Source organism: Salvelinus alpinus, chromosome 18, assembly GCF_045679555.1.
Source record: "Salvelinus alpinus chromosome 18, SLU_Salpinus.1, whole genome shotgun sequence".
In the NCBI taxonomy this organism is placed as follows: Eukaryota; Metazoa; Chordata; class Actinopteri; order Salmoniformes; family Salmonidae; genus Salvelinus; species Salvelinus alpinus.
In genome coordinates this window covers 3,404,772-3,430,400 of record NC_092103.1, presented here as the reverse complement: position 1 = coordinate 3,430,400, position 25,629 = coordinate 3,404,772, and the positions used below count along the sequence as shown (strand labels likewise).

At 45.9% G+C, this 25,629-nt stretch overlaps 1 protein-coding gene across 11 annotated transcripts in view; it reads left to right on the top strand.

Annotated features, from left to right (window-relative positions):
- Positions 1-25,629, top strand: part of LOC139543520 (dynamin-1) — a 111,377-nt gene that overhangs the window by 9,956 nt on the left and 75,792 nt on the right. For all 11 annotated transcript variants that reach the window (XM_071349668.1, XM_071349672.1, XM_071349667.1 and 8 more), the window contains exons 2-10: positions 12,162-12,235; positions 12,992-13,141; positions 13,689-13,892; positions 14,206-14,304; positions 16,200-16,360; positions 17,856-17,998; positions 18,276-18,411; positions 20,273-20,340; positions 22,910-23,048. In XM_071349668.1, the coding sequence (XP_071205769.1) occupies positions 12,162-12,235; positions 12,992-13,141; positions 13,689-13,892; positions 14,206-14,304; positions 16,200-16,360; positions 17,856-17,998; positions 18,276-18,411; positions 20,273-20,340; positions 22,910-23,048 (1,174 nt within the window). The remainder of the gene's footprint in view (positions 1-12,161; positions 12,236-12,991; positions 13,142-13,688; positions 13,893-14,205; positions 14,305-16,199; positions 16,361-17,855; positions 17,999-18,275; positions 18,412-20,272; positions 20,341-22,909; positions 23,049-25,629) is intronic.

The following is a 25,629-nucleotide window of genomic DNA, read 5'->3' as shown; positions in this document are numbered from 1 at the left end:
GATTGATGAGGAGAAAACATTTATTTAATCCATTTTAGAATAAGGCTGTAACGTAACAAAATGTGGAAAAAGTCAAGGGGTCTGAATACTTTCCAAATGCATGGTATAAAGAATACTATTGAAATCAGATGATTGTAAGATGACAAACTGTGCATATCCCGTGTTCAATCGAACAAAATAAAACTCACATATTACTGTTTGATGGCATCAAGGCAGGCTTCAAATCAAGTGAATACTTTCTAATACAGGGGAAGCTGCTGTCAGAACTAAACCCCAAAGAGATGCGTTTGGGCAGAATCAATAAAGTATGATTAGGAGGTGCAAGGCTGGAGAACAGTGATTGTTCCACATAGTGAACCGACAACAATATCCATAAAACTTAATTATGGAGAATGTAGGAGGCAGGCTGCATTGTGGCCACCAGACAAACAAACAAAGGAATCATCACTCACCAGGAAGCTCGTAGTGGAGACGTCACACATACTGTTATCCTATCACGGTGGCCCCTGAGAGGACCTAATGTACCTAAGGGACAGGTGGGAACAGACACCAGTTATAAACATCATGGTGCGATTCCTCCGACAGTTGATACCTCAATGATTAGTTACATTTTTCCCTAATATCTCACATGCCCCTCTTACATGCTGCTTTCAGGACCTAGGAGAGCTCTTCAGAGGAATGACACACAACAGCAAACCCACAATAGCAACTCAATCAGGGAGTACTGCTGTAGACAGACTATCACTGTGATCTCTGGCCCACTTTGTCACCTGGGCGATTCAAGACCCTGCAACAATACTAAGACTTTAAAGGTACTGTACGTTTAGATCAGCATGAATGTAAATTCCGGAGTTCCAAATTAAGCAGCAGCAGCTGAAAAGATGAGCTCCTACAAATATTGAAATTTAAATGTTTTTTTAGAGTAAAGTACATCGAAAAAAAATCAAAAGAAAACTGCAAACTGAATAGGAGACCAAACAAGCAGCAAACAAAGAAGAAAGGCTTTTGAAAAAGTAACAATTTTTCATAAAATTATACCGTTTTCTTAGCTAGCTAAGTTGTTTACCTGTTGCTAGGCAGTTGCTAGGGACATTCCTGAAAGAAGCTAGCTAGCTAACAAGGAGTGTCTAGTTGGCAGAAGAGAAGAAGGGACAAAGAAGGGACAAAGTGGGACAAAATAAGGACAGAAGAAAAGGGAAAGGGGACATTAAGGTGAAGCAGTCCTCTAAAGACACAAAAGACAATAATACAAGAAACAACACTTCTATTGCCTCTCCCTCTACGATACGCACTTCCGGTTTGGTTTGGAGCGAGTAGTTGCATTCCGCTTTGCTCCACAGGTAGTATTACAGGTAGTATTACATTTCATTTCATTACAGTACAACAGTTTGATTTGTTTGATCTTAGCTGGCTACATAGCCGTCTTTGTATCCAAGATAATTGTGTAGTCTAGAGTAATTGTCGAGGTTACCTAGCCAGTTAGAGGTTACCTAGCCAGCTACACTTTCAAACAAAGTCAACAACGCAGCCACTGCTAGCTAGCCTATTTCACCAGCCAGCAGTACTATATCATTTTAGTCAATAAGATTTTTTGCAACGTAAGCTTAACTTTCTGAACATTCGAGACGTGTAGTCCACTTGTCATTCCAATCTCCTTTGCATTAGCGTAGCCTCTTCTGTAGCCTGTCAACTATGTGTCTGTCTATCCCTGTTCTCTCCTCTCTGCACAGACCATACAAACGCTTCACACCGCGTGGCCGCTGCTACTCTAACCTGGTGGTCCCAGCGCGCACGACCCACGTGGAGTTCCAGGTCTCAGGCAGCCTCTGGAACTGCCGATCTGCGGCCAACAAGGCAGAGTTCATCTCAGCCTATGCTTCCCTCCAGTCCCTCGACTTCTTGGCACTGACGGAAACATGGATTACCACTGATAACACTGCTACTCCTACTGCTCTCTCCTCGTCTGCCCACGTGTTCTCGCACACCCCGAGAGCTTCTGGTCAGCGGGGTGGTGGCACTGGGATCCTCATCTCTCCCAAGTGGACATTCTCTCTTTCTCCCCTGACCCATCTGTCTATCGCCTCCTTTGAATTCCATGCTGTCACAGTTACCAGCCCTTTCAAGCTTAACATCCTTATCATTTATCGCCCTCCAGGTTCCCTTGGAGAGTTCATCAATGAGCTTGACGCCCTGATAAGTTCCTTTCCTGAGGATGGCTCACCTCTCACAGTTCTGGGTGACTTTAACCTCCCCACGTCTACCTTTGACTCATTCCTCTCTGCCTCCTTCTTTCCACTCCTCTCCTCTTTTGACCTCACCCTCTCACCTTCCCCCCCTACTCACAAGGCAGGCAATACGCTTGACCTCATCTTTACTAGATGCTGTTCTTCCACTAATCTCATTGCAACTCCCCTCCAAGTCTCCGACCACTACCTTGTATCCTTTTCCCTCTCGCTCTCATCCAACACTTCCCACACTGCCCCTACTCGGATGGTATCGCGCCGTCCCAACCTTCGCTCTCTCTCCCCCGCTACTCTCTCCTCTTCCATCCTATCATCTCTTCCCTCTGCTCAAACCTTCTCCAACCTATCTCCTGATTCTGCCTCCTCAACCCTCCTCTCCTCCCTTTCTGCATCCTTTGACTCTCTATGTCCCCTATCCTCCAGGCCGGCTCGGTCCTCCCCTCCTGCTCCGTGGCTCGACGACTCATTGCGAGCTCACAGAACAGGGCTCCGGGCAGCCGAGCGGAAATGGAGGAAAACTCGCCTCCCTGCGGACCTGGCATCCTTTCACTCCCTCCTCTCTACATTCTCCTCTTCTGTCTCTGCTGCTAAAGCCAATTTCTACCACTCTAAATTCCAAGCATCTGCCTCTAACCCTAGGAAGCTCTTTGCCACCTTCTCCTCCCTCCTGAATCCTCCTCCCCCTCCTCCCCCCTCCTCCCTCTCTGCTGATGACTTTGTCAACCATTTTGAAAAGAAGGTCGACGACATCCGATCCTCGTTTGCTAAGTCAAACGACACCGCTGGTTCTGCTCACACTGCCCTACCCTGTGCTTTGACCTCTTTCTCCCCTCTCTCTCCAGATGAAATCTCGCGTCTTGTGACGGCCGGCCGCCCAACAACCTGCCCGCTTGACCCTATCCCCTCCTCTCTTCTCCAGACCATTTCCGGAGACCTTCTCCCTTACCTCACCTCGCTCATCAACTCATCCTTGACCGCTGGCTACGTCCCTTCCGTCTTCAAGAGAGCGAGAGTTGCACCCCTTCTGAAAAAACCTACACTCGATCCCTCCGATGTCAACAACTACAGACCAGTATCCCTTCTTTCTTTTCTCTCCAAAACTCTTGAACGTGCCGTCCTTGGCCAGCTCTCCTGCTATCTCTCTCAGAATGACCTTCTTGATCCAAATCAGTCAGGTTTCAAGACTAGTCATTCAACTGAGACTGCTCTTCTCTGTGTCACGGAGGCGCTCCGCACTGCTAAAGCTAACTCTCTCTCCTCTGCTCTCATCCTTCTAGACCTATCGGCTGCCTTTGATACTGTGAACCATCAGACCCTCCTCTCCACCCTCTCCGAGCTGGGCATCTCCGGCGCGGCCCACGCTTGGATTGCGTCCTACCTGACAGGTCGCTCCTACCAGGTGGCGTGGCGAGAATCTGTCTCCGCACCACGTGCTCTCACCACTGGTGTCCCCCAGGGCTCTGTTCTAGGCCCTCTCCTATTCTCGCTATACACCAAGTCACTTGGCTCTGTCATATCCTCACATGGTCTCTCCTATCATTGCTATGCAGACGACACACAATTAATCTTCTCCTTTCCCCCCTCTGATAACCAGGTGGTGAATCGCATCTCTGCATGTCTGGCAGACATATCAGTGTGGATGACGGATCACCACCTCAAGCTGAACCTCGGCAAGACGGAGCTGCTCTTCCTCCCGGGGAAGGACTGCCCGTTCCATGATCTCGCCATCACGGTTGACAACTCCATTGTGTCCTCCTCCCAGAGTGCTAAGAACCTTGGCGTGATCCTGGACAACACCCTGTCGTTCTCAACTAACATCAAGGCGGTGACCCGTTCCTGTAGGTTCATGCTCTACAACATTCGCAGAGTACGACCCTGCCTCACGCAGGAAGCGGCGCAGGTCCTAATCCAGGCACTTGTCATCTCCCGTCTGGATTACTGCAACTCGCTGTTGGCTGGGCTCCCTGCCTGTGCCATTAAACCCCTACAACTCATCCAGAACGCCGCAGCCCGTCTGGTGTTCAACTTTCCCAAGTTCTCTCACGTCACCCCGCTCCTCCGCTCTCTCCACTGGCTTCCAGTTGAAGCTCGCATCCGCTACAAGACCATGGTGCTTGCCTACGGAGCTGTGAGGGGAACGGCACCCCCGTACCTTCAGGCTCTGATCAGGCCCTACACCCAAACAAGGGCACTGCGTTCATCCACCTCTGGCCTGCTCGCCTCCCTACCTCTGAGGAAGTACAGTTCCCGCTCAGCCCAGTCAAAACTGTTCGCTGCTCTGGCACCCCAATGGTGGAACAAACTCCCTCACGACGCCAGGTCAGCGGAGTCAATCACCACCTTCCGGAGACACCTGAAACCCCACCTCTTTAAGGAATACCTAGGATAGGATAAAGTAATCCTTCTAACCCCCCCCCCCCCTTAAAAGAGTTAGATGCACTATTGTAAAGTGGTTGTTCCACTGGATATCATAAGGTGAATGCACCAATTTGTAAGTCGCTCTGGATAAGAGCGTCTGCTAAATGACTTAAATGTAAATGTAAATGTGCAAGTGAGCTCTAGCTTTTGTCTATTATAGTCACTTAGATAATATTGCTCTAGATATATGAGCCTCATCGTCAAATATCCAAATAAATTATTAATTGATGTGAATATCTTTTACTCAGATCTCAGATTTCTCCAATTTCTACTGATGCAGCTGTTCTAGGTCAAAGAAGTGCTTACTGCATAGTAGGTTGCACTGTTCTCTGGAGAACCCCGTTTAAGAACCCACCTTTACTAGAGTGCTGGTGCTTGCAGCATTTAGCACATCAGACTAGAATACTTACCTAGGATAGTCTCTTTTGCAGCATAGGATTCCTCTCATTTACTGATGAGGCAAAAAAAAAAAAACTATACTGGTTCAATCCAAGAGACTATTATTGCAGGGTGGAACGATATGAAATAATATGAAGAATGCAAAATGCTAGGGATTATCTGTATCCCAACAAAAGAAGAACAGTATGGCCTGGAGTATGGTCCCTAGCGAGTATGCTCCCTCTTTTTCTAATGCTAATTGTAGTTTGTGAGAGTGGAGAGATACTGTAGTGTAAAAATATATCCCTTTACTGACTGACTGACACGCATAGATGAGGGGCTACACACTGGCTAGTGCTGCTGGGAAGTATAGTCTAATTTGGTGATTTATTGATGATCAGCATTGTTTTATGTTATCCCATTGAGAGATTTATCACTGTATTTTCACTTAATTTATCGTCTCATTTATGTCTGCCTATTATTGTTGATGAAGGGTGGGCCTAGTTTTACAGTTGATGAAGGATGGGCCTAGTTTTACAGTTGATGAAGGGTGGGCCTAGTTCTACAGTTGATGAAGGGTGGGCCTAGTTTTACAGTTGATGAAGGATGGGCCTAGTTTTACAGTTGATGAAGGGTGGGCCTAGTTCTACAGTTGATGAAGGGTGGGCCTAGTTCTACAGTTGATGAAGGGTGGGCCTAGTTTTACAGTTGATGAAGGATGGGCCTAGTTTTACAGTTGATGAAGGGTGGGCCTAGTTCTACAGTTGATGAAGGGTGGGCCTAGTTCTACAGTTGATGAAGGGTGGGCCTAGTTTTACAGTTGATGAAGGGTGGGCCTAGTTTTACAGTTGATGAAGGGTGGGCCTAGTTCTACAGTTGATGAAGGGTGGGCCTAGTTCTACAGTTGATGAAGGGTGGGCCTAGTTCTACAGTTGATGAAGGGTGGGCCTAGTTTTACAGTTGATGAAGGGTGGGCCTAGTTTTACAGTTGATGAAGGATGGGCCTAGTTTTACAGTTGATGAAGGGTGGGCCTAGTTCTACAGTTGATGAAGGGTGGGCCTAGTTCTACAGTTGATGAAGGGTGGGCCTAGTTTTACAGTTGATGAAGGGTGGGCCTAGTTTTACAGTTGATGAAGGGTGGGCCTAGTTCTACAGTTGATGAAGGGTGGGCCTAGTTCTACAGTTGATGAAGGGTGGGCCTAGTTCTACAGTTGGCTATGCTTTGTGTACAATATTGTTTTTAGGATAGCTGATAGAAGCAGTTGTATAATTTTTTGTTGATTGTGAAATAATTCTGGTGTGATTAGCAAAAAGAAAGATGGGGGGGATAGAAACTAGGGAATGAGGTGAGAGCAAGAGTGTGAGGAAAGAGAGAGAGAGAGAGTAGCTGCATGAGCTGCCCTGACTGACGCTGCTCAAAGAGATTAACTCTATTCTGTGAGTCTACACTGCAGCTCACCAACATGCCCTCTCATTGGCTCCCACTCCTGCTTTAATCTGGGCGCCCACCATCGGCCAAGAATGAACCGTTTCATCACTACAATGACTGTACTCTGGAGGTGTACAAGTCGACAAAAACAACGAATCTCAGCCACTAAGGCTGTTGCCTGGGAGATGCAATTGCTTTTCCTAGTTATCTTATTCATCATAGCGTGACTGCAATTGCTGCACACAGTGGATCAGGATTAGATGACATTTTATAGTCTGTTGTAAATTTAAAACTGAGGATTGCAATTATTAGACCATGCCTAATACAGTGTCAGTAATGGCACGAGGTCCACAGACCTGGTCATTTAAAGCACTATGGCATTCTAATGTTTTTCACCCAGTTGGCTCAGTATGTTGGAGCATGGTGTTTGTAACAGTAAAGTTGTGGGTTCAAGTCCCACCGGGACCATGTGCTCTGAATATGTGTTTACACTAGGTCAGTTTAGATACATGTATGTTATGTTGTTATGAAGTTGTTATGTCAATCAATGAGAGGGAAACCAATGGAGTGGAAATGGTCTGACGGCTATTGGAAGAAAATGCACCATTGCTCTTTTGCTATTCCTCTCAAAGACTCTGGCTAAGAAGCTGAAAGTCAGAGAATAACATAGTCCTCTCAGGGTTTCCGCTAAGCAAGACATAGTATGTTCACATGTGCATGCATGCTTTGGAATGTGTGTGTGTGTGTGTGCACAGTAAATATGTGTAAGTCAATGATGCTCTGCTGCAGCTGCCTGGCACGTTGCCAGTGCTGGACAGGTTTGTTGACCGTGTTTGTGTGTACGAATGTGTGAGAATTGAGAGTGTATGGCAGAGAGTGATTGCACTGTAAGGTGTGCCCAAACAAGGCTGGGTAGACAAGGTAAAGTGCTGTAGCTATGTGACATTCTGCTATCTCAATTTCTTTCGCTCTCACTCTATAACTCCCTCTGTGTCTCTCCTTGTTTATTTCTCTCTCTTTGTTTCACTGTCTTGTCATGTGCCTCTGTCTGTTTCTCTCTCCATCTGCATCTCTCCCTCCCTCTCTCCGTCTCCTGCCTGTCTCTCATTTCTCTCTCTCTACCCCCTCCCTCTATCTCCCCTGCTTGTCTCTCATTCCTCTCTCTCTACCCCCTCCCTCTATCTCCCCTGCCTGTCTCTCATTTCTCTCTCTCTACCCCCCCTCTATCTCCCCTGCCTGTCTCTCATTTATCTCTCTCTACCCCCTCCCTCTATCTCCCCTGCTTGTCTTTCATTTCTCTCTCTCTACCCCCTCCCTCTATCTCCGCTGCTTGTCTCTCATTTCTCTCTCTCTACCCCCTCCCTCTATCTCTGCTGCTTGTCTCTCATTTCTCTCTCTACCCCCTCCCTCTATCTCCCCTGCTTGTCTCTCATTTCTCTCTCTCTACCCCCTCCCTCTATCTCCGCTGCTTATCTCTCATTTCTCTCTCTCTACCCCCTCCCTCTATCTCCCCTGCTTGTCTCTCTCACTCTCTTTCCTCTCCTTAGTCTGTGTTGTTGCTCTGTCTGGAGAGGTTGTGTCCTCCTGGTTTGTTGCCACGTGAATGGGCGTATGTGACAGGCACTGTCTCTCAGCAGGGGAAAAGGGAGGAGGGGGTGGAAGGGGGATGGGGAGGGATGAGGGGGAGGGGATGGGTCTCCCAGTTGGATGGGTGGACTGTCCATCATCACAGCTGCCCACAGGTGACTGGGGAGAGGAGAGGAGGGGATGGTCGAGGGTGGAGGAGAGATGCAGGCTGGGGTGGGGTGGGGTGTGGGATAGGACGATGGAATGAGTCATGGACTGACCATCATCACAGCTGCCCACAGGTGACTGGGGAGAGGAGAGGAGAGGAGGGGATGGGAGAGGGTGGAAGAGAGATGCAGGCTGGGGTGGGGTGGGGTGGGGGATAGGACGATGGAATGAGTCATGCGCATTGTTCACTCACTCCTCGACTGGATTTTCCCCTGCAGTCACATGACAGGCTCTTCATGTGGTGAATTATTTTCAGCATTGCGACATGATGTTGTGTGCATGGGTACTATATGTACATGCATCCATCCGTTCTTGCTCACTTGCGCAAGTATGTAGCATGTACAGTATGATGTGTGTGGTGGATACCCCAGGCACCATGCCTTGCCTTGAGTCATCCCTCCAGCCATAGCAGTGATGAATGGTGTTTGGGATAGAGAGGGAGATGTAGTGGTGTGGTAGCCTGGTTGGCAGTCTGTTTAGCTTTTCTTTGTGCTTTGGCACATGATATGGAGTACAAAGAGTGGAATGTTAGGTAAAGAGACTGGAAACCATGCTAGTGGTGTGGTATGTGTGACAGGGTCTGGTTGGTTCGTGCCGGCTGCGCCTATCTGGCTAGTCCATATGGTGGCGTTTTTGGGGAAGGCGGAGTGGAGAAGGGGGAGAGGAGACCTGCAGTTTGGGCCATCTGTCCCATACAAGGTGTTACTAGAGGAGAGGAAGGTGCAGAGAGAGCCAGGCTCAACAGGAGAGAGACAGCACACAGGAAATTGATTTTACACAGTAGGAAATAGAACTGTTTTTGACTAGACAGTGCTGCCAATGCTTTATCTGTTAATCTCTGTTCAGGTAGTGATATGAAATAGATAATATCATTAAATGATTGTAATGACATAGGTTAGGTGTGTGTGTGAACAGTCAGTAGCAGCCTACACACTCACAGCTTACAGGACATCATGAGATTCTATCCGAGTGCATGTCCCTACTAGACCCCTGTTGTTGATCCAAATGTGTAAGTGAATTAGCTAAGACTAGTGTGAGGTCAGCTGGTAATGTAGCAGTATACATGGAAACACCACCACCAGAGGAACTACTGTTGTTACGTAATATAGTGTTCTCAGAATCATCCAGAAGAAAACACAGATACAATGTTCTGAGACACACAGATGCATGCATGCATGCATGCATGCACGCGCACACACACACACACACACACACACACACACACACACACACACACACACACACACACACACACACACACACACACACACACACACACACACACACACACACACACACACACACACACACACACACACACACACACACACACACACACACACTCAGCCACTTCGGGACCACATTGTGTATCATACTATGTGCATATTTCCAGTTTCACAGGTAGCTGGAGGCAGATGAAGAGACACTCATATATCTCTCTTTTTCTCTCTGCCTCTTTCTGGGCAATTGTCTGTGCTTTTGCATGTTGGAGAGTCCAAACTTAACAAGACGGGTCAATGGAGGCCAACAGTCAACAACTCTCTGAGAGCTCTGTTGTAACGAACGTCTGAAACAATAGAGCTCTAAAATCTAAAGCACACTAAAAGACTGACAAAAGATTCCCTTCAAAACAACCAAGAGCTCTTTGATCAGAGATGGCCAAAGGCACTTCAGACTGCCTGTCTTAACATTCCATCTGTGTGGATACAAACACTGTAAGCTAAATTAGCCTAAATGTGTGGATGTGTAAAGCCACCAGATCATCCAGAATTAGTCAATCTAATTCATTAGCTCATAGAAACTGGGACTGCAAGACAAATTCAAGGTGAAAATCAACATACTGTCATTGCAGCAGTCTGGGTAAGACTAATCAAATCCAATCAAATTGTATTTGTCACATGCGCCGAATACAACAGGTTTTTACCGTGAAATGCTTTCTTACAAGCCCTTAATCAACAATGCAGTTCAAGAAATAGAGTTGATAAAATATTTACTAAATAAACAAAAAAAAATAAATCTAATCAATCAAGAAGTAACACAAGAAATTTACATAACAATAACGAGGTTATATACATCGGGTCTGAGGACCCATGCCAAATCTTTTCAGTCTCCTGAGTGGGAAAAGGTGTCGTCGTGCCCTCTTCACAACTGTCTTGATGTGTTTGGACCATGATAGTTTGTTGGTGATGTGGACCAAGGAACTTGAAACTCTCGACCCGCTCCACTTCAGTTTCGACGATGTTAATGGGGGCCTGTTTGGCCCTCCTTTTCCTATAGTTCACGATCAGCTCCTTTATCTTGCTCACATTGAGAGGGAGAGGTTGTTGTCCTGGCACCACACTGCCAGGTCTCCCACTTAAATAGAGTGGCTGTTTCAGTAAATGACTCTTGGCTTATGGTCTGTGGTGCTTTTCAGAACCTTCTTTCTATTCCAGCTGGCAGTCTCTGTCTGGGATGTGATGCAAAAAGCTCTTTCTAAGAGTAGCCCACTTAAGCACCTGTGTGAGGCCTGAACAGGCAGGGCCTGATAGGCACTGGGCCAGGAGAGAGAGAGAGAGATGGAGAGAAAAAGAGAAAGCACAGTAAGTTGGAGGAAGAGAGAGAAACAGAAGGCATATGCTCGAGGAGAAGATGATAGAGAGGGAGAGAATGATTAAGAGGGAGAGAAAGAGAGAGAGCAAAGAAAAGAAGGCACAGCGAGAGACGAGAGAGAGAGAGCTCTGCTGTAGCTCCAGCACAGCTGAGGAGCACTCTTTTCCTCAGCTCCATTGTCAGATGGGAATGAATGTAGTCAGTGCCGTGCCAGTCAGCCCCTGGCGTTTGTCAGCTCTGCCTGCTCTAAGGGAGAAATCACTGGAGAATTCACACTATAATTGTAGGGCTTTGTTCAACAAGGGCAAACGAACGGTCTTACCGTTTCCACACGCAAGCTAAAGCCAATACCCTGAGAGCCCATCCTTATCATGTGACAGTGGTGCTTCAGCAAGCAGAGAACAGCACTTTACATTCTGCTAGGTGTTCACCAATATCATAGACAAAGAGTGTGTGAAAAATGTTAAGAATGACACATCTTCGGACGGATATTCCACACAAAATGATTCATTCGCCATTCCTTCTCCATTGCATGGAGTGGTAAGAGAGATGAAACATTTCTTCATTGGGGTTTTCTGTAGTCTATTTCTGTCCTCTAGGACAAATTCCGTGTTAGCTTACATCTTTAAAAGATTCAAAGGCTCTCAGAAGACATTCTTCACACATTAGTATTGCAGACTCCCTCTGAAGCTCTTATCAACGTGGTTTATCAGCACGGATTCATCTTCCTTAAAATAATTAGCAGCTCAATTAGCAGCTCTGACGCAGAAAAATAAGGAGAGAAATAGCGATCATGAGATAGAGTGATAGTAGTGTATCCTCAGAATATTTTCCCCCAATACCCTTTGCATGTTCTCATTGCTTAGTATCCATGAAGCTTCTTATATTGTAGCTATGTCTATTGTTCCACTCAAGATCCCGCTGAGCAGAGATGGGTGAGCATTTGTCATGATTCAGTGTTGTGCCCACACACTGTCACACATGTACATTTGTCATTGCCTGTAACATTTTATTTTCATGACTTTGCTAGTCTGTGTCATCCATTATAATCAAAACATGCTTCCTCTTCATGCCCTCATCTGACTCATTGGTCAGGGCCCATATTCATAAAGCGTAGAGGAGAATTGCTGATTTAGAATCAGTTTAGCCTTTTAGATCATAATGAGTAAGATTCCATGGACAGGGGAGGGGCGTGGGGCTGATCCTAGATCAGCGTTCCTACTCTGAGATGCTTTATGAACACAGGCCCAGGTGTTTCCATAACCATGGTTGTTTTCTTACGGCTCTCTCCTCCTGTGTGTTATAGGGATTTCCTTCCCCGTGGCTCTGGCATCGTCACCCGCCGTCCCTTGGTCCTGCAGCTGATCAACTGTCCCACAGGTAAACTCTTCTCCGTTCCCCTCTCTGTCCCACAGGTAAAGCCTTCCCCCATCCCTCCCTTCGATCAGAGGCACCTACTGATGCCAGTGGCTTGGTAGGTTTGTTATGGTAACTCTTCATTAAGCAGAGAATATCTAATAAGCAAGCTTTCAATAACAAGCTTAAGCACCATGCAAAATAGGACAAATCATTTGTCCTCATTTACATTTAATCCAGTCTTATGTAACCAGTTCAGAATGTGCCTTTTGGAACAGATGTATTGCATTTATTCTATAGTACAAAATATCAATACCATCTAAGGTTTATGAAGACCAAACTGTCTCAGACCCTGAATGCTCAAATAATGTATAGCCTGCCCAAAGTCATTCATAATAATATACTTTATTTCTAAAGTGCATTTCTCACACCCCAAAAAATGAAAACAATGAATATTCTATTCATATAATAATAATTCATATTCTGTATTACCAAAAGGCCAAAATGAGCTTCTTCTTATATTCCAGTCAAGACAAGGTCTGTGGCTGTCTCACAGTTTTATCAATAGTGCCATCTAGGTTTGTTACATTTCCCTCCAAACTGAGAGTGATGAAAAGTGAAGAAATAACAGAACAGCTCATTTCAATTCAAGTTGCCAAAAATGGTTTCCTGTATTTGTCATTATTACGTCCCGGCTGTCTTCTTATATGATCTTGTCATCCTCACTTGTCCTCTCCTTTCCTTTCCTCACCTCTGTTCTGTCCCCCTCTCTTTCTGCAGAATATGCTGAGTTCCTTCACTGTAAGGGGAAGAAGTTTACAGACTTCGACGAGGTTCGGGGGGAGATCGAGGCAGAGACGGACCGCATCACTGGGCAGAATAAGGGCATCTCCCCTGTGCCAATCAACCTCAGGGTCTACTCCCCACATGGTGAGGTCACAGAACTACCACACTCATAAGATGTTGATCATAGGAAAGACTAGTATAATTCTATACACAGAATTTTGTGAATCAAGTTTCCCTATTATTCAAAACTGGCAACCAAGTTTGATTGTATTGCCAGGACCTAAAGTGAGTTTCAATCAGTTACTATTCATGATATTATATAGTCATTTATTTTTCAGGGTTAGCATTATTCATCAGTTCTGATATCATATTTAGAAATCTTTCTCTGTCGCCACCTCTCACCCCTCTACCCTCTCCTAACTCTCTTCCTCTCCCCTCCTCCCTCTCCCCTCTACCCTCTCCATACTCTCTTCACCCTCCTCTCTCACCTCCCTTCACCCCTCTCTCCCCTCTCCCTTCACAAATCTCTCCCCTCTCCCTTCACCCCCTCTCTCCCCTCTCCCTTCTCCCTTCATCCTTCACCCCCTCTCTCCACTCTCTTTCCACCCCCTCTCTACCCTCTCCTTTCACCCCCTATCTTCCGATATTCAACTCCCCTCTCCTCTCTCCCCTCTCCCCCTTTCTTCCCTAGTCCTGAACCTTACTCTGGTGGACTTGCCGGGGATGACCAAGGTCCCAGTAGGGGACCAGCCTGTGGACATTGAGCAGCAGATCAGAGACATGTTGTATCAGTTTGTGACGAAGGACAACTGTCTGCTGCTGGCTGTTTCCCCGGCCAACTCTGATCTGGCCAACTCAGATGCCCTAAAGATTGCCAAAGAAGTCGACCCACAAGGTGGGTTGATTGACTAGAGGTTAAAGGCAGAAACTTTAGACCTTCTGGCTCTCATCAGTGCTCTCAGTTTCGTTCACCATCAAATTGTGACAGAGCAGTAGTTAGACAAGGATGCAATTTAACCTACCTACAATTGGACTTTGTTAATGTATTGTGTGTATGTGTGTGTGTGTGTGTGTGTGTGTGTGTGTGTGTGTGTGTGTGTGTGTGTGTGTGTGTGTGTGTGTGTGTGTGTGTGTGTGTGTGTGTGTGTGTGTGTGTGTGTGTGTGTGTGTGTGTGTGTGTGTGTGTGTGTGTGTGTGTGCCTGCCCAGGTCAGAGGACCATTGGTGTGATCACCAAACTGGATCTGATGGACGAGGGGACTGATGCCCGAGAAATTCTGGAGAACAAGCTGCTACCACTGCGAAGAGGTGAGACTAAACACACACACACACACACACACACACACACACACACACACACACACACACACACACACACACACACACACACACACACACACACACACACACACACACACACACACACACACACACACACACACACACACACACACACACACACACACACATTCTCATCCCATCTCAGTGCTTCCCTCTAGTGGTTATCTAGTTAATAATAATAGAACGTTGGATATAAAACGCCTTTCAACAAACCCAAGGAAACTGTACAGCAAGGATAACAAGGATAAAACAGTATAATCAAAATAAATAAAAGCTACTTAGCTCAAGATAGAGCTGACTAAGGGCTGAGGTAAGCTGAGGGAAAAGCCAGACTGAACAGGTGGGTTTTTAGTCTGTTTTTGAAGATGGTGATTGAGTCAGTCAGAGTTGTGGGTGGCTGGGGGAGAGAGGTCCAGAGTTTGGGGGCAGCGGTGCTGAAAGCCCGGTCCCCCATGGTACAGAGTTTTGTTTTGGGGATGATGAGTAGTCCAGAGTCAGAGAAGAGGAGACAGCGGGAGAGGGTGTGTATGTGGAGGAGGTCGGAGAGGTATGAAGGGGCCAGGCCATGGAGGGCCTTGTAGGTGAGGAGTAGGATCTTGATAGGTAATGTGGAATTTGACTGGGAGCCAGTGAAGGTGGTGCAGAGTGGGGGTGATGTGTTCCCAGGGTTTGGTGCATGTGAGAACCCTGGCAGTGAAGGTGGTGCAGAGTGGGGTGATGTGTTCCCAGGGTTTGGTGCATGTGAGAACCCTGGCAGTGAAGGTGGTGCAGAGTGGGGTGATGTGTTCCCAGGGTTTGGTGCATGTGAGAACCCTGGCAGTGAAGGTGGTGCAGAGTGGGGTGATGTGTTCCCAGGGTTTGGTGCATGTGAGAACCCTGGCAGTGAAGGTGGTGCAGAGTGGGGTGATGTGTTCCCAGGGTTTGGTGCATGTGAGAACCCTGGCAGTGAAGGTGGTGCAGAGTGGGGGTGATGTGTTCCCAGGGTTTGGTGCATGTGAGAACCCTGGCAGTGGAGTTCTAGACGTATTGAAGCCTGTCCATGACTTTGCCGGGCACCCCAAATAGGACTCCAGTTGTGTTGCCCACTGCAGCAACCAGTGTTACAACCGCTCACAACTCTACAGAGAGAAATGTGGACAGTAGGAGGATGTAGAGAAACAGAGGTGGGGCGCGATGGAGATGGGGAAAAGAGTGACAGAGAAATTAAGAATGAAGGAAAGAGAGAGGGAGATGGAGGCGGACAAAAATAACATCTTGATTTTAGTGACACATCTGGAAGAAACGTCTGTTCGTTTCTTTTCTGTGCAATAAAATATATTTGTGGGAAACTCTCTAATGCAATTAGGTGACAACCCGTTTTTCTACTGGTGCTTGGTTAGAACCCAGGCATGTAGTTCTGTGGCTGTCTTCTCTGTTTCTGTCACTCTCTCGTGTCGGAAGACCTCACATGTTAAACCACTAGCATATTTACAAGGCTACTGGCGTTCAGTCCAAAAGGTAATAAGGCAGGATATCTTGTTTAACAGAGAACTGCACGAGAAAAATGAACTAAATTGGGATATGTGATCCCTGTTACCTTGTGGCTGCCTTGCCCCCCTCCCCCAATAACTATCCCACGATAGGGAAGTGGGAGCTAAAAGTTACCCTCCACACCGCCCTTCGAACCCCCCACCCCTTCAGCCCACTACCCCAGTGTGGTAAAACAACAAAGACAAACAAACAAGAAAAACCCACACACAAAAAAACTATATATTAACAAACTTCTTTCTTTTCTTTTCTTTCTTTCTCTCCACAAAACAACATTTAGCCAATCTTCGCATCCTGATCTGTCCAGTATTAGCTGACCTCTCTCCCTGCCCCAGGTTACATTGGTGTGGTGAACAGGAGTCAGAAGGACATTGATGGGAAGAAGGACATTACAGCGGCCATGGCTGCAGAGAGAAAGTTCTTCCTGACCCACCCTGGATACAGACACCTGGCTGAACGCATGGGCACCCCCTACCTACAGAAAACACTCAACCAGGTTAGTCCCCTACCTACAGAAAACACTCAACCAGGTTAGTCCCCTACCTACAGAAAACACTGAACCAGGTTAGTCCCCTACCTAAAGAAAACACTCAACCAGGTTAGTCCCCTACCTACAGAAAACACTCAACCAGGTTAGTCCTCTACCTACAGAAAACACTCAACCAGGTTAGTCCCCTACCTACAGAAAACACTCAACCAGGTTAGTCCCCTACCTACAGAAAACACTGAACCAGGTTAGTCCCCTACCTAAAGAAAACACTCAACCAGGTTAGTCCCCTACCTACAGAAAACACTCAACCAGGTTAGTCCTCTACCTACAGAAAACACTCAACCAGGTTAGTCCCCTACCTACAGAAGACACTCAACCAGGTTAGTCCCCTACCTACAGAAGACACTCAACCAGGCTGCTCAACAAGGATCTATTTGGATGCTTATGAGGTGTTCATTTTTTATTATTTAATTATTTTTTTATTTCACCTTTATTTAACCAGGTAGGCCAGTTGAGAACAAGTTCTCATTTACAACTGCGACCTGGCCAAGATAAAGCAAAGCAGTGTGACAAAAACAACAACACAGAGTTACACATAAACAAACGTACAGTCAATAACACAAAATAAAATAAAAATAGAAAAATCTATGTACAGTGTGAGCAAATGTAGAAGAATAGGGAGGTAGGCAATAAATAGGCCCTAGAGGCGAAAATAATTACAATTTATCATTAATACTGGAGTGATAGATGTGCAGATGATGATGTGCAAGTAGAGATACTGGGGTGCAAATGAGCAAGAGGGTAAGTAATAATATGGGGATGAGGTAGTCGGGTGTGCTATTTACAGATTGGCTGTGTACAGGTACAGTGATCGGTAAGCTGCTCTGACAGCTGATGCTTAACGTTAGAGAGGGAGATATCAGCTTCAGTGATTTTTGCAATTCGTTCCAGTCATTGGCAGCAGAGAACTGGAAGGAAAGGCGGACAAAGGAAGTGTTGGCTTTGGGGGTGACCAGTGAGATATACCTGCTGGAGCGCGTGCTACGGGTGGGTGTTGCTATGGTGACCAGTGAGCTGAGACAAGGCAGGGCTTTACCTAGCATAGACTAATAGATGACCTGGAGCCAGTGGGTCTGGCGACGGATATGTAGTGAGGGCCAGCAAACGAGAGCATACAGGTCGCAGTGGTGGGTAGTATATGGGGCTTTGGTGACAAATCAGATGGCACTGTGATGGACTACATCTAGTTTGCTGAGTAGAGTGTTGAAGCTATTTTGTAAATGACATCACCGACGTCGAGGATCGGTAGGATAGTCAGTTTTACGAGGGTATGTTTGGCAGCGTGAGTGAAGGAGGCTTTGTTGTGAAATAGGAAGCCGATTCTAGACTTCTAATAACATCCACTGAAGAGTAGGTGAATGGTAGTAGTATAGTCTAGGATCTGACCACTGTCATCTCTCTAGTCCCATGTTAAAACTCACCCTGACCTTTCACCCTGCAGCAACTGACCAATCACATCCGGGACACTCTGCCGGGGCTGCGGGCCAAGCTGCAGAGCCAGCTGCTGTCTATAGAGAAGGAAGTGGAGGAGTACAAGAACTTCAGACCTGACGACCCCTCCCGCAAGACCAAGGCCCTGTTGCAGTGAGTAGGATACACACTTCCATACACACACACACGCATGCATGCACACGCACACGCACACACGCACACGCACACACACACACACACACACACACACACACACACACACACACACACACACACACACACACACACACACACACACACACACACACACACACACACACACACACACACACACACACACACACACACACACACACACAGAGGCACACAGAGACACACAGAGACAGACACACACACTTCATTAACTCCCTTTTCCCTGTATCTCACCCAGGATGGTGCAGCAGTTCTCAGTGGACTTTGAGAAGCGTATCGAGGGCTCTGGGGACCAGATCGACACAGCAGAGTTGTCAGGAGGAGCCAGGATCAACCGCATCTTCCACGAGCGCTTCCCCTTTGAGCTGGTCAAGGTGTGTGTACTGTACTGTATGTGTGCATGTCTCTTACCAGGTCCCCCTCTTTCCTAACTCTTAGTGTCCATGCAACCCCAGAATGAGAACCCCAGAATTGGTTTTTCTAATGACTGCCTCGCCTGGTTCACCAACTACTTTGCAGACAGAGTTCAGTGTGTCAAATCGGAGGGCATGTTGTCCGGACCTCTGGCAGTCTCTATGGGGGTAACACAGGGTTCAATTCTCGGGCCGACTCTTTTCTCTGTATATATCAATGATGTCGCTCTTGCTGTGGGCGATTCCCTGATCCACCTCTACGCAGACGACACCATTCTGTATACTTCTGGCCCTTCCTTGGACACTGTGCTAACTAACTTCCAAACGAGCTTCAATGCCACACAACACTCGTTCCGTGGCTTCCAACTGCTCTTAAACGCTAGTAAAACCAAATGCATGCTTTTCAACCGTTCGCTGCCCGCACCCGCCCGCCCGACTAGTATCACCACCCTGGACGGTTCTGACCTAGAATATGTGGACAACTACAAATACCTAGGTGTCTGGCTAGACTGTAATCTCTCCTTCCAGACTCATATTAAACATCTCCAATCCAAAATCAAATCTAGAATCGGCTTTCTATTTTGCAACAAAGCCTCCTTCACTCACGCCGCCAAACTTACCCGAGTAAAACTGACTATCCTACCGATTCTCGACTTCGGTGATGTCATCTACAAAATAGCTTCCAACACTCTACTTAGCAAACTGGATGCAGTCTATCACAGTGCCATCCGTTTTGTTACCAAATCACCTTATACCACCCACCACTGCGACCTGTATGCTCTAGTCGGCTGGCCCTCGCTACATATTTGTCGCCAGACCCACTGGCTCCAGGTCATCTATAAGTCTATGCTAGGTAAAGCTCCGCCTTATCTCAGCTCACTGGTCACGATAACAACACCCACCCATAGCACACGCTCCAGCAGGTATATATCACTGGTCACGATAACAACACCCACCCATAGCACACGCTCCAGCAGGTATATATCACTGGTCACGATAACAACACCCACCCGTAGCACACGCTCCAGCAGGTATATCTCACTGGTCATCCCCAAAGCCAACACCTCATTTGGCTGCCTTTCAATTCAGTTCTCTGCTGCCTGTGACTGGAACGAATTGCAAAAATCGCTGAAATTGGAGACTTTTATTTCCCTCACCAACTTTAAACATCAACTATCTGAGCAGCTAACCGATCGCTGCAGCTGTACATAGTCCATCTGTAAATAGCAGACCCAATCTACCTACCTCATCCCCATACTGTTTATATTTGATTTACTTTTCTGCTCTTTTGCACACCAGTATCTCTACTTGCACATCATCATCTGCTCATTTATCACTCCAGTGTTAATCTGCTAAATTGTAATTATTCGCTCCTATGGCCTATTTATTGCCTACCTCCTCATGCCTTTTGCACACACTGCATATAGACTTTATTTTTTCTACTGTGTCATTGACTTGTTTATTGTGTTATTGGCTTATTTATTGTTTACTCCATGTGTAACTCTGTGTTGTTGTCTGTGTCACACTGCTTTGCTTTATCTTGGCCAGGTCGCAGTTGCAAATGAGAACTTGTTCTCAACTAGCCTACCTGGTTAAATAAAGGTGAAATAAAAATAAATAAATAATAAAATAAAAATGAGACAGACAGAGACTATATGAGGAAAAAATTATTTCCTCCCTCCCTCCCCAAACCCCCCCCTTCTATCCCTCCCTCCCAGAGCCACTCAATGAATACAAGCGACCTTAGGTTCCTGTTTCTGCTGTGTGTTGGAGGTGTGTGTTCACTATTTAACGGTGTGTTTTCCTTTCTGTGTCTGTACAGATGGAGTTTAATGAGAAGGAGCTTCGCAAGGAGATCAGCTACGCAATCAAGAACATCCACGGCATCAGGCACGTCCCTCATCCCTATATCTCTCTCCCTACCCCTGTCCTCACCCGCCTGGGTCACCCCTCTGGGCCAGACCAACTCTAATCATCCTCACCCATCTAATCATGAAGACCTCTAGAGAAACTGATTGCAGTCCAGCGCCCATCATGCTGTTGCATACTGAGGACATCAGAAACAGAGGTGGAGGGATTTGTGATTAGATCTGTGACCGCTGGTGGGGTGGCATCTTTCTCTCACTCTTTGCCCCGTCCGTCTGTATGTATCTTGTATGTATGTATGTCTGTGTGGTGAAGCCTCATATGCCCGTCATGTGTAACCTAGCTCACTCCATCCCCGTCCTACGAAAAATTCCTGTCTTTTACCTAGTTCCAAGAGGGATATAAATCAGAATCAGACAGTGATGTCATCACTCTTCAGGAAGTGAACCTGTTGAAAGTGTTTCTTCCTCCCTCTTAACCTGACTCCCATGAGTGAAGGAAGGCTTCAAGGTTAGAAGACGGTTTGAACTACGTACCTGAACACATATTCCTCCTGACTACCAATAAACCATACTTACCTTAACTATGAACAATTAGTATTTCTCTGGTGTAGTTGGTGTAAGATGGTGTAAAGAGAAGCCCAATTGATTTGCTCTGAACTCAATAAACAAAAAATCGAATCAAAACCAATTTTATTTTTCACATGCTTCGTAAAACAACTGGTGTAGACTAACAGTGAAATAATTACTTGCGGTCCTTTTTCAACAATGCAGGATGCAAAAAAACTATCTCAAAATATTATTTACAGTTGAAGTCGGAAGTTTACATACACCTTAGCCAAATACATTTAAACTCAGTTTTTCACAATTCTTGACATTTAATCCTAGTAAAGATTCCCTGTCTTTGGTCAGTTAGGATCACCACTTTATTTTAAGAATGTAAAATGTCAGAAGAATAGTAGAGAGAATGATTTATTTCAGCTTTTATTTCTTTCATCACATTCCCAGTGGGTCAGAAGTTTACATACACTCAATTAGTATTTGGTAGCATTGCCGGTTACATTTTTTAACTTGGGTCAAATGTTTCGGGTAGCCTTCTACAAGCTTCCCACAATACGTTGGGTGAATTTTGGCCCATTACTCCTGACAGAGCTGGTGTAACTGAGTCAGGTTTGTAGGCTTCCTTGCTCGCAAACGCTTTTTCAGTTCTGCCCACAAATGTTCTATATGATTGAGGTCAGGGCTTTGTGATGGACACTCCAATACCTTGACTTTGTTGTCTTTAGGCCATTTTGCCACAACTTTGGCAGTATGCTTGGGGTCATTGTCCATTTGAAAGACCCATTTGCGACCAAGCTTTAACTTCCTGACTGATGTCTTGAGATGTTGCTTCAATATATCCACATAATTTTCCTTCCTCATGATGCCATCTATTTTGTGAAGTGCACCAGTCCCTCCTGCAGCAAAGCACCCCCACAACATGATGCTGCCACCCCCATGCTTCACGGTTGGGATGGTGTTCTTCGGCTTGCAAGACTCCCTCTTTTTCCTCCAAACATAATGATGGTCATTATGGCCAAACAGTTATATTTTTGTTTCATCAGACCAGAGGACATTTCTCCAAAAAGTACGATCTTTGTCCCCATGTGCAGTTGCAAACCGTAGTCTTGCTTTTTTATGGCGGTTTTGGAGCAGTGGCTTCTTCCATTCTGAGCAGCCTTTCAGGCTATGTCGATATGGGACTCATTTTACTGTGGATATAGATACTTTTGTACCGACTTTTTTCAGCATCTTCACAAGGTCCTTGCTGTTGTTCTGGGACTGATTTGCAGATTTCGCACCAAAGTACGTTCATCTCTAGGACACAGAACACGTTTCCTTCCGGAGCGGTATGACGGAGCGGTATGATGTAAACTTCCGACTTCAACTGTACATATACTTTTAAATAAAAACCTTTGAATGAGATGGTGTGTCCAAACTTTTGACTGGTACTGTGTATGTATGTATATATAAATATATATATATAAAAAGATTTGACTTCCTTTCCTTGTTACCTTTCATTTGGGGCAAATGATCTGAAAGAAGCAGTTATTAAAAGGAAAATGGCTGCAAACATATGCTTACTATGAGGGTGCCCTCTACCCTATAGGTCAGTGGTTCTGAAGGAGGGGGACTGGTGAAAGGAAACCATTTAAGAGAATTGGGACACATTTTGTTGTAGTAGTGTAGGGACTCCAATAGGCATGGTGTCATCCGATGATTGGATGACTCATGTACTGTAGCATGTGGGCAAAACTCTTCACATACTGTGTAGCAATAATCATATAAGTTGTGTTCTAAGAGCTCAGTTTTTATCTGCACATTTGAGCTAGCAGAATATTTTCCTGAAACCATAATGTGATGATTTCGTTCAGTTTTTCAGTCATGTTTTCTGCTTTCTGTTGTCATTCTCTTTCTTTGTCTTACTGTGCATGTTTCTTCTTTATGTTGTGGGAGGGGGTCTTTTCAATTAACACTGTTCTCTCTGCCCGACCTCCCTCCCCTTTTCTCCTTTTTTCAAATTTTCTCTCTTTTTTGGGACTGTTACTGGGCAGAACTGGCCTCTTCACTCCGGACATGGCTTTTGAGACCATTGTGAAAAGGCAGATCGGCAAGATCAAAGAGCCCTGCCAGAAATGTGTGGATATGGTCATTTCTGAGCTAGTCAATACCGTTAGGCAGTGTACTCAGAAGGTAAACACACACGGTGGAGAGCAACACTATGGTTTCACCTCTCCCTCCAACCAAAACCTGCAGCTATGTCATCCCTGTTACCGTATCACCGTACCGTTCCGTTCTCCAGACCCTGTTGTTCCGGGTTGGGACAGTAGGGGGCATACTGGGGTAGCGGGGGTATTGTGAGGGACTGCCTGCCTACCGCTTTGGATGGGGTGGCTGGGTGGAGTGGCCATGGCCATGTTAAAGAACTATGCTTGGTTTAGAATGGGTCTTGATGCTGCCGGTTTGCTGCTACGTGGCTGTATGTCAAGGGTTTAGACACAGGAGTAAGGATTAAAACATTTCAACAAATATTTTTGTTATGAATATGATCAAATGAACATTAATAATTTAATTAATGGTCAAATTAACACATCTTAAGATGTTACAGTTCTGTTAAGTCACAGGTGACTGAGTTAATTTTAGCAGTGGTGACATCATTTTCGATGCCCTGACTGTGTCATCAAAGTGTCACTCAGCTGTTGTCCCAGTCAGCCATGTTGGGTGACCTCAGCATCCAGACCTCCTGCTTGTGAGACCGGGTGCTGTGCACCTGCAGCAGACAGGACCCATGACAATGTGAAAGTTTGGCTGCTCATCCAAGGGCCAAGTTCAGCTAAGAGTGCCTTTGAGGGCCGCACTCAGCGGAAGAGGCCCCAGTGGTCTTAATACCAGTTAATCCACTGTGACAAGGCCCAGTTTGGAACGCAGTCTGACCACAGTGGTTCTGGGACAGTGGAATAACAAATGCTGTGGCCCTGCTCTGAGTGGTCAGCTGGGGGATCGGGGGGTGGAAAAAGGGTTGAGAGGGGGTCAAGGTAGAGGGGAGGAGCAAGGTGCTTTGTCTGAGATGGTGGGTGCACAGCTGCGGTCTCAAATGGCTCATGGCTCAGAGCTGTTGACCAGTGGGGTGGTGCAGGCTGTGATCTCTCTCTCTCTCTCTCTCTCTCTCTCTCTCTCTCTCTCTCTCTCTCTCTCTCTCTCTCCTCTCTCTCGCTCTCTCGCTCTCTCTCTCTCTCTCTCTCTCTCTCTCTCTCTCTCTCTCTCTCTCTCTCTCTCTGGATGGAGGGACAGACCTCAGCGCTAGCCTGTTTCGAACAGCTTCAAGGGAAACCAAATGTCTCACTTGCCTTTTTTTTACCCTGTGTACGGTTTACCCACCTCCCCCTGACTTGTCCCTATCCCCTCTATTTCATCTGCCTTTCAGTCTGTCATCCCTATTTTTCCCCACCTTATCTGTTTCTCTCCTTCTCTGTGTGGCCCTCTTGTGTTACTCTTTATTGGCATGGGAAACATATGTTAACATTGCCAAAGCAAGTGAAGTAGATAATAAACTAAAGTGAAATAAGAAATACAAAATAACAGTAAACATAACACTCACAAAAGTTCCAAAATAATAAAAACATTTGAAAATGTCGTATTATGAGCAAATAAATGAACATAAATATGGGTTGTATTTACAATGGTGTTTGTTCTTCACTGGTTGGTCTTTCCTTGTGGCAACAGGTCACAAATCTTGCTGCTGTGAGGGCACACTGTGGTATTTCACCCAGTAGATGTGGGAGTTTGGGTGAAATACATTGTGGCATTTCTCTCTTCTGCTTTGACCTGCTCTCTCTCCCTGTGGATTCTCTTCATCTTTCACTCCATTCCTCCATCTCGGTTTCTGTTTCTCTTTGTCTCTTTATCTTGGTTTCTCCCCCTTCTGTTTCTCTATTTCTTTACTTCTCTCTCTCTCTCTCTCTTCTCTCTCCCGTCACCGCCTCCTCTCTACAGGACGGGCCTGTTCACTCCTGACCTGGCCTTTGAGGCCATAGTGAAAAAGCAGATCCAAAAGCTGAAGGAACCCTCACTGAAGTGTATAGATATGGTAGTGAGCGAACTCACCTCAACCATACAAAAGTGTAGTGACAAGGTAACCAATGAACCGAGCCATGTTCGGAGTCTGGCTTGCGTCATTCTTAGAGGTAGGGATAGACCGATGGCTGGACTACAAAAAAAAGGGAGCAAAATATGTGATCTGTTTTAGATCAGCATAGTGGTTAGGGTTGTAGATACAGTGCTTTACGAAAATATTCATACCCCTTGATTTATTCCACATTGTTCTGTTACAGCCTGAATTCAAAATGAATTACATAGATTTTGGTTCTCACGCGCACACAATACCCCATAATGAGAAAGTGAAAACATGTTTTTAAAAATTTGTGCAAATGTTTTGAAAATCAGGTGTAGAAATATCACACCCCTTAGTCAATACTTTGTAGAAGCACCTTAAACAGTGAATACAGCTGCGAGTCTTTCTGGGTAAGTCTCTAAGAACTTTCCACACATGGTTTGTGCAACATTTTCTCATTATTCTTTTCACAATTCTTCAAGCTCTGTCAAATTGGTTGTTAATCATGGCTAGACAACCATTTTCAGGTTTGTCATAGATTTTCAAGCAGATTTAAGTCAAAAATGTAACTCGGCCACTCAAGAACCTTCAATGTCTTCTTGGTAAGCAACTCCAGTGTAGATTTGGCCTTGTGTGTTAGGTTATTGTCCTGCTGGAAGGGGA